This window comes from Nomascus leucogenys, chromosome 8, assembly GCF_006542625.1.
Source record: "Nomascus leucogenys isolate Asia chromosome 8, Asia_NLE_v1, whole genome shotgun sequence".
In the NCBI taxonomy this organism is placed as follows: domain Eukaryota; kingdom Metazoa; phylum Chordata; class Mammalia; order Primates; family Hylobatidae; genus Nomascus; species Nomascus leucogenys.
The window spans coordinates 109590466-109599287 of record NC_044388.1 but is presented as its reverse complement, the minus strand read 5'-3'; the positions used below and the strand labels follow the sequence as shown (position 1 = coordinate 109599287).

The 8822-nt window shown below is 61.5% G+C and overlaps 1 protein-coding gene across 2 annotated transcripts; it reads left to right on the top strand.

Annotated features, from left to right (window-relative positions):
• Nucleotides 1-563: 563 nt before the first annotated feature.
• SLC2A6 (solute carrier family 2 member 6) lies at nt 564-8619 on the top strand. 2 transcript variants are annotated; one of them, XM_030818115.1, is made up of 10 exons: nt 564-755; nt 1306-1468; nt 2480-2686; nt 3381-3480; nt 4106-4317; nt 4601-4753; nt 5636-5744; nt 6124-6309; nt 6459-6604; nt 7528-8619. In XM_030818115.1, exons 1-10 carry the CDS (start codon nt 664-666, stop codon nt 7681-7683), a joined length of 1524 nt encoding a protein of 507 aa, XP_030673975.1. In that variant the 5' UTR covers nt 564-663; the 3' UTR covers nt 7684-8619. The 2 variants fall into 2 exon arrangements, with proteins under 2 accessions (XP_030673975.1, XP_030673976.1); XM_030818116.1 differs by lacking the exons at nt 6459-6604; nt 7528-8619 and having other exon boundaries at nt 5870-6248.
• Nucleotides 8620-8822: the final 203 nt, after the last annotated feature.

Genomic DNA, 8822 nt, shown 5'->3' with positions numbered 1-8822 from the left:
TCACGAGCTCAGGTTATTTCTACCACCAGAGCCTGGGGTGGAGGATACAGACCTCGCCCACTGGAGCTGCCCACAGCGCCTCTCCCGGCCCCTCCTGCCTCCTTCGTCCGGCACATCCGCTGCTGCCCTGACACACCCCGATTCCCTGGTGCCAGGGAGAGAGCCAGGTCAGAGGTGGCCCTGAGACGCCACGCAACAGGGAGGGCTAGAGCGTAAGGAGGAGCGAGGTGCGCATTCGCTGTGACCCTGGCGCGCGGCTTCGCCTCTCTGGGCCTCGGTTTCCACCCCGCGGGAGCGGGTACGACGGGGGCTGCGCGCATTGCCGCAGTCACGCCTGCAAGAGCCGGGCCAGGTGAGCCGCTTCCGGCGCTCCGCGGGGGCCCCTGACGATCGGGCAGGAGCTCCGCCCTGGGACCCCCATCCTGTCTCGGGGGCGTGACCTTCGGGGGCGCACGCGGTGCCGGCCGCACCCAGGGAAGCCCGGTCCGCATCCGAGCATCAGGACAGCGTGCGGCCGCCCCATTGGCCGGCGTGTCTCTGCAGGGTCGTCCCACAGCCAATAGCGGCCGAGGGGCGGGGCCTGGCCAGTGCCCCCGGAGCTGCTGGCCCCGGGCGGCTGCTCCAGTCTGAGCGCCCTCCGCTCGCCCCGAGAGAGACCCGGCCATGCAGGAGCCGCTGCTGGGAGCCGAGGTCCCGGACTACGACACCTTCCCCGAGAAGCCGCCCCCGTTGCCAGGGGACAGGGCGCGGGTCGGGTGAGAGTCGATGGGTTGGGGGCTGCGGGTGGGGCCTGGGGGTGGCCCTGGTTCCCTCCAGCTGGCGGCAGGCTCCCGCCCTGGGCCTCCCCTGACCTAGTCGCCACCGAGGGGCCATCTAGCTCCCTCCTGTCCCAGACACGCTACTCCTATTTAAGGAACTGGTCCCCCTAAGGGAAGGAACGATCCACAGGAGTACCGGGCCCAGCCCCCCACTGCCACAGACAGTGAGATTGAGGCCCCAGCGAGCAAGGGGTCTGCCTGAGGTCACACAGCAAACCTCCAGCCGCAGCCCTGGGGGCAGAACCAGAGCCTCCTCTTCCGGAGAAAAGGCCCCAGCGCCAGAGACTCAGCCACTGCAGTGAGCTAACAATGGCCTGGGAATTTCCCAGGGGAGCTGGGGCTCAGGCCCTGGAAACCTGAATGGCCTTGGACCCAGGCCTCCCCAGCACTGCCCGCTGAGCTGGGCAGCCACTGGGTTCAGAAAAGGCAATGGTCCCTGGAGGAGGGACTCAGAGACCCTGGTCTTTTTGTCCGCCACCATCACCAGGACCCTGCAGAACAAAAGGGTGCTCCTGGCCACCTTCGCTGCAGTGCTCGGCAATTTCAGCTTTGGGTATGCGCTGGTCTACACATCCCCTGTCATCCCAGCCCTGGAGCACTCCTTGGATCCTGACCTGCATCTGACCAAATCCCAGGCATCCTGGTTCGGGGTAAGGACCATCCTCTGGAGGAGGGTGGGTGCAGGGAGCAGGGACCTGCTGAGCCTTGTCTCCAGCTAGGAACCTCCCAAATTCTCCACCTTGGGAGCCCCTCCAGGGCCCTGGTCCCCCCTCGGCCAGCCATCCAGGCCGCTAGTGGGTGGGGTAAAGCTACAAGATTCCTCTGAAATGAGGAACTGAAAGCCAGTAGAGAGGGTGAGGGAAGGAGCAGGTGGGGAGGTGGCTGTCAGGGTCTATACTAGGTGGGGTTGAGGCTTCCCCAGGTCCCCACACCCACAGTTGGCTGGATAGGGGCAAGGGTATCAGGTGTCAGTGGGGAGAGGCACTGGCTGGGGCAAGGAGGGTCCACAGGACAGACTGTGGGCTGATGGAGAGGAAGATCCCAAAGTCCCAGAGTCTAGAATTATAATCGTAATAGCCTCAGATGTAGAGTTATAACATAGTAGTTAAGATAAAAATTCCCAAGGTTTACTGAGCACTTCCTATATGCCAGGCATGTGTTGGGCACTGAACGTTCATTGATTCTCAGGGCCAACGCCACGAGGTAGAACTTGTGCTCTCCCCGTAAGACAGCCGAAGAAATTGAGGCTCAGACAGGCTGGGCAATGTGCCCAGGTCCCACTACCAGTTAGCAGAGTCCAGAGGGGGTCCCAGTTGCTGCTGTACAGGGAACTTAAGAACCTCCAAATCTTAAAGCCCAGGGCCTTCAAGTCACAGAATTCTCCTGTATTAAAATATTAGACATTTAAACATCAGGCTGGACAGAACCACTGTGGATATGTGGCACAGTACCTTTTCCTTAGAGCAGAATTCCCCGTTTGGGCATCCCTAACAAATGGCTGTTCCTTGAAGACAGGAGGCTCCCTGCTTCAAGTGCTTGACGTGGTCAAGTGCTTGACCAGCTCCTGGGGTCAGCCTAGGGAAGAAGCTGTCCCTGGACTCTGATGAGAGTGGGGTGCCAAGTGCCCAGACATATCTGCCCTGCACCCCCTTCCCGTGCAGTCCGTGTTCACCCTGGGAGCAGCGGCCGGAGGCCTGAGTGCCATGATCCTCAACGACCTCCTGGGCCGGAAGCTGAGCATCATGTTCTCAGCTGTGCCGTCGGCGGCCGGCTATGCGCTCATGGCAGGTGCTCACGGCCTCTGGATGCTGCTGCTCGGAAGGACGCTGACGGGCTTCGCCGGGGGGCTCACAGCTGCCTGCATCCCGGTAAGGCCAGGCCTTCCCACCCAGGCGCCCCAGTGCCTCTGTATTGATGCTGAGCCTCCATCTGACTAAGGTCTGCCAGCCTCCATGCCTTCTAGGCAATGAGAATTGTTTGCCTTCCCTGCGGATGCCGAGGGCGCCTCGGCTCATCCTCAGCAGGGCAGCTAATTTGGGGGAAATCGTCTCCAGGTCCCCAGCTGCCCCCACTCTGGACTTTCCAAGCCTTCTACCCCGTCTCTTGACCGGTCAGATGTATTACTTAATAGGAGAAAATCCGCATTGAGCAATGGGTAGGAGAGGGAAGTCCCTGCCCTACACCCTCCCCGGGACCGTCTTATCTTACCCGGTACTCCACACAGGGCCTGGTGAGCCCAGCAGAGGAGACAAACTGAATGGGAGGCATGGACTCACCTGCTCAGCCCTGAAGCCTGGGAGCCCTCGGGCCTCCTTCCCAGCGTCATGCTGCCCATTTCCCAGCTGAGTACTTCCACCCGCGTCACAGTTAGGGAAACTGAGGACAGAGGGAGATCGGGCAGGCCGCCCAAGGTCCTGCAGTGAGTCATGACCAGGACTCAGCCCCACCCGAAAGCCTCCACTTCCCATTTTCCGGGGTTCACAGGGGCTGCCTCTCCCATCTCCGCCAGGCCTAGGAACCTGCATTCTCAGCAAAACCTGGTGCGGTGGCTGTGTCTTGCAGGTGTACGTGTCTGAGATTGCTCCCCCAGGCGTTCGTGGGGCTCTGGGGGCCACACCCCAGCTCATGGCAGTGTTCGGATCCCTGTCCCTCTATGCCCTTGGCAAGTATGGCCCTGCACTCAAGTGTGCAGGCTGGCGGGAGGGGTGGGTGCTGCCAAGGTAGACGTGGGTGGAAAGGGAATGATTTGCCCCAGAACAGATCCTGGGCTGAGAGGCAAGAGATCTGGCATCCCGGCCCCACTCAGTCAGCACGTTGCTGTGCACCTCCAGGCAGGGCCTGCCCCTCTAGCCACAGGCCCAGTCCCTAGCTGGGGCAGCCAGGGCTTCTCCTGGACCCACAATCGCCAGACTATCTTTTAACGGCAGAAAGTTTCCATCAAATGCCATCTCAGGTGGGAAGTCCAGATAGAAAAGAAATCACAGTGCATGCAGCTGCACAGTTGAGGAGGTGTGGAGGTCTTGGGTGGAGGCCCAGGCCCTTGCCTGCCCAACCTACCCCTTCCTCATCCTGCCCTGGCCCTAAGACTTTCCAAGGACTTCCCACTATGTGCCAGGGGCTAAGCAATCCCTGCAGCCCCACCCTGCCTGGGGCAATCAGGGTAGGCTTCCTGTAGGAGATGGCCCTTGGACTAAACCTTGAAGGGCAGATGAGGTTATTCAGAGGCTCCAGAGGGAAGGGGCTGTACCAGGCCTGGACCTGGCCCCTCACCCACCCCTCGCCCCCAGGCCTCCTGCTGCCGTGGCGCTGGCTGGCTGTGGCTGGGGAGGCGCCTGTGCTCGTCATGATCCTGCTGCTCAGCTTCATGCCCAACTCGCCGCGCTTCCTGCTGTCTCGGGGCAGGGACGAAGAGGCCCTGCGGGCGCTGGCCTGGCTGCGTGGGACGGACGCCGATGTCCACTGGGAGTTCGAGCAGATCCAGGACAACGTCCGGAGACAGGTGCAGGAGGGTGTGCCCCCCAGCCTGGCAGGCCCGCCTCCAGCACTTCAGCTCTGTGTGGCCGTGGAGGCTTTTTCTAGAAGACAGGATCACAGTAGTTCCCACTAATCCAAGTGCCTGGGTTGGGGTAGGGGGCTGTCCCAGAGCCTGGGTGGCCTGGTAAGCTGGTTCTTTCCTGGAGGGGAAAAAGGGGGTCTCCCACCCAACCCCTGGCGGTCCAGGGCAGGATGGTGCCTGCTGGAGAGGCTGGCCCAACGCCCTCAGCGGCGGCCTTGTGTTTCAGAGCAGCCGAGTGTCGTGGGCTGAGGCGCGCGCCCCCCATGTGTGCCGGCCCATCGCCGTGGCCTTGCTGATGCGCCTCCTGCAGCAGCTGACGGGCATCACGCCCATCCTAGTCTACCTGCAGTCCATCTTCGACAGCACTGCTGTCCTGCTGGTGAGAGCCCAGCCCTGGCTGGCGCCCACCCACGGGGTCCCCTGGAGGCTGGCGGGGCAGGCAGGGCTTGGGAGGCAGGGCCTGCTCCTGCACTTACCCAACCCCTGCACTTACCCACACCTGCTCTGTGCCAGGTGTCAGGGATGCCACAGCAAGATCTGAGATCTGGGCCTTGTGGAGACAGTTCCTGTGCCTTCACCTGTTCTCAGAATGTTTTTAAAGATAAGCTTAAATGTTTTAAAATAAAATACTGGCAAAATCCCAACAGGAGGCCAAGGCCGGAGGATCACTTAAGCCCAGGAGTGTGAGACTGCAGTGAGCCACGATCTCACCACTGCACTCCATCCTGGTGACAGAGCAAGACCCTGTCTCTAAAAACATATAGAAATTTTAAAAATTAAATAAAATACATGGGATTACAAAGGAAACCAGCTTTATAGAAACGTGGACCCCTTGAGGCCACAGACCCCAGGTTCAGAGCCCTGTGGCATCTGCCACTTGATGAGGGAAGTCACTGTCCCCTCTGAACCTCCACTTCCTCCTCTGCAAGATGAAGATAGCAGCACATTTCCATCAGCCTGCCCCAAGGCTCAAAGTGAGATGAGATTTGAAGATTAGTAATAGCACGGTTCGGCAAGTCATCCTCACGCCTGGATTCTGTGCCAGCTGGGCGTAGTGGTGGGCAGAGCAGATGTGTCCCTGCCCAGGAGCCCCATAGGCTCGGACAGTAGATGCCCAGCATGCTTTAGGTGCCAGGCCACTCAGTACTGCACTAAGCTGCTGACCTGAGCCCCTGCAATGCCTGCCAGGACAAGCTGGGTCCTGGAGGGGGAGGGGAAGAGCAGGCAGGTCCCTCAGCCCTGGTGGCCTCCCCCCACATAGCCCCCCAAGGACGATGCAGCCATCGTTGGGGCCGTGCGGCTCCTGTCCGTGCTGATCGCCGCCCTCACCATGGACCTAGCAGGCCGCAAGGTGCTGCTCTTCGTCTCAGGTAAGCACCCTGCAGGCAGCCCTCCTGCCCCACTCCTCCGCATGGGTCGGGGCTGGGCTGGGTGTACAGGCCTGCCTCGGGGTGGGGCTGTGTGGCTGAGAACTGCAGAGCACCTGCCTCCCTAGCATCAGCAGGGCCCTGGCCCAGGCCAGTGGCTCCAGAAAGGTCCGCTGGGGCTCCGAGTGGACACACTGGCTGTGACACTCCACGGGGGAGCCTGACACGCGGCTGGAGACAGAGCTTGCTGCCCTGCTGGGGGTCTCTAGTCCCAGACACGAGCTGGACCACGCAAGTATCAAGGGGCTCTGCAGAAGGAGCTCTGAGAGAAACAGCTGGCTCAGAGGGTCCTGGCCCCACGAGGCCACCTGTCTGTCCACAGCGGCCATCATGTTTGCTGCCAACCTGACTCTGGGGCTGTACATCCACTTTGGCCCCAGGCCTCTGAGCCCCAACAGCACTGCGGGCCTGGAAAGTGAGTCCTGGGGGGACTTGGCGCAGCCCCTGGCAGCACCTGCTGGCTACCTCACCCTGGTGCCCCTGCTGGCAACCATGCTCTTCATCATGGGTAGGTGTGGCAGTGGCTCAGAGGGGCAGGCTGTCTTGGGTGTTAAGGGATGGGTGATATGTCTGGGGTGGCTGGAGAGGGGGGTCTCCAGCAGCTCAGTGGAGACAGACAGAGCCGCCTCCAGTCACCCCACATCCTCCTCTGAGCAGGCTACGCCATGGGCTGGGGCCCCATCACCTGGCTGCTCATGTCTGAGGTCCTGCCCCTGCGTGCCCGTGGCGTGGCCTCAGGGCTCTGCGTGCTGGCCAGCTGGCTCACTGCCTTCGTCCTCACCAAGTCCTTCCTGCCAGTGGTGGTGAGTGTTCAGCCCCAGGCCCCTAGGCCCTCTCTGACTGGCCAAGACTCTTCTCAGTGCCAGGGGCTGTGCCAAAGCCAGCTGTCAGGACCCTAACTCTCATTGACCCTAGGAGATGAGCACACACCCCCTGAACTCAGAGGCCCCAGAGTGGTCACGTGATAGCCCGGCAATGGCTCTTCATTATAACAAACAGGAACGGGCATAGGAAACTGTTCTGGGAAGTCAGGTTACCTCTCAGACCAGGGCAGGACAGGGCCCAGAAACCTGCTGGGAGCCCAGGAAGCCACCTCCTCACCGTGCTCCATCTCCCGCCCTCCTGGGCGCTGGGTCTCAGCAGCACCCACACTCCCCTCCCCAACCCCACCCACTCCCCCTGCCTCCCGGTTCAAAACTACAGGCCCTGTGACCAGCCAGAATCTGTGAGGCCCAGAGTAAGTTCCCATGAGGGAGAAGCTGGCTAGGGCAGCCTAGGCCAGCGCCTAAGCTGTCCCCGCAGTGGTCAGGGCAGGGGGGTTGGGGGAGGGCAGGCAACCCAGAGTGAGTCCATCAGCCTAGAGGGTCCAAGAAGAACCTGTGTGCCCACCAGGCTGCGGGGCGGGCCTCCTGCAGGCTGCAGCGTGGAACAGCTGGGACGCCAGCGCTGGGTAGGGGGTGTGGAGGGGGTACCTGAGCTGAGGCCAGAGGGCCCAGCCCCTGAGGAAGGCCGAGGAGCAGACGGGATGCAGACTTCAAGGGCCACTTCGGATTTGTCCTGGGGACAGTGGGGGAGCCCTGGTGTGGGGGAGCGGTCTCTGAACACAGGAAGGACCAGATGAAGGCCCCACGGGGCTGGTCGCTACCAGCAGCGCCCACGAGCTCCTCCTGGGGCAGGAGGACCCTGGAGCTTCTCCCTGTGACCTGGCCCCGCTCTTCACCCGCAGAGCACCTTCGGCCTCCAGGTGCCTTTCTTCTTCTTCGCGGCCATCTGCTTGGTGAGCCTGGTGTTCACAGGCTGCTGTGTGCCCGAGACCAAGGGACGGTCCCTGGAGCAGATCGAGTCCTTCTTCCGCACGGGGAGAAGGTCCTTCTTGCGCTAGGTCAGGGTCCCCGCCTGGAGGGGGCCAAACCCCCAGTGGCTGGGCCTCTGTGTTGGCTACAAATCTGCACCCTGGGACCAAGAGGCAGCAGTCATCCCTGCCACCAGCCAGAGCACAGGAAGAGCAGCGTGATAGGGCCTCAGCAGCGGGTGCCCCTGGCTCCAGACAGGTAGCACTGCTGTCCAGCCGCAGCCCCAGCCCAGGCAGCCCACAGTGCTGCACATAGCCATGAGCCACAGGAGAGCATACAACCCTGCATCCAGGGACACGGCCCTGCTGGGTGACCTCAGGCCTAGTCCCTTACCCTTGCGTGAAGGACACGCCCCACAGAAGGCTACGGGGAGGACTGAAAGGACAGGGCTGGAGGCAGCCAAGTAACGTAGTCATATCATCACGCTCTGATCTGGTGGCATCTGACTGTGCAAGGAAGACCCGGCTCTGCCCCCACAAGTCTTATGGGCACCACAGGGGACATCCTGGACTTAAAAAGCCAGGGCAGGCCGGGCACAGTGGCTCACGCCTGTAATCCCAGCACTTTGGGAGGCCGAAGCAGGTGGATTACCCGAGGCCAGGAGTTCAAGACCAGCCTGGCCAACATGGTGAAACCCCGTCTCTACTAAAAAATACAAAAAAGCCAGGTGTGGTGGCACACACCTATAGTTCCAGCTACTTGGGAGGCTGAGGCAGAACTGCTCGAACCCAGGAGGTGGAGGCTGCAATGAGCTGAGATCATGCCATTGCACTCCAGCCTGGGCAACCAGAATGAAACTCCGTCCCCACCCCCTGCCAAAAAAAAAAAAGCCACGGCAAAGGACCTGGCATGGCCACTTCCTCCTGCCCCAGCCCAACCTCTGGGAACAGGCAGCTCCTATCTGCAAACTGTGTTCACCCTTTTATAAAAATAAAGGAACTGGACCTGTAGTCCTAGCGAGGAAAGAGTGGGGTCTACTCCAGGAGGGGAGCCCCCCACAGCAGCCAGGCTAGACCCGAACCAGCCAAGGTTGCCAGGGCCACTGACTGCTGATCCACAGCAAAGCAGGGCAGGGAACAGGCTGCTGTGAGGGGAAGCCCACCGCGAGGCCCACCCTTAACAGGCTCCTCTTTCTAGCTGTGTGACCTTGGGCAGGTCACTTTCCTTG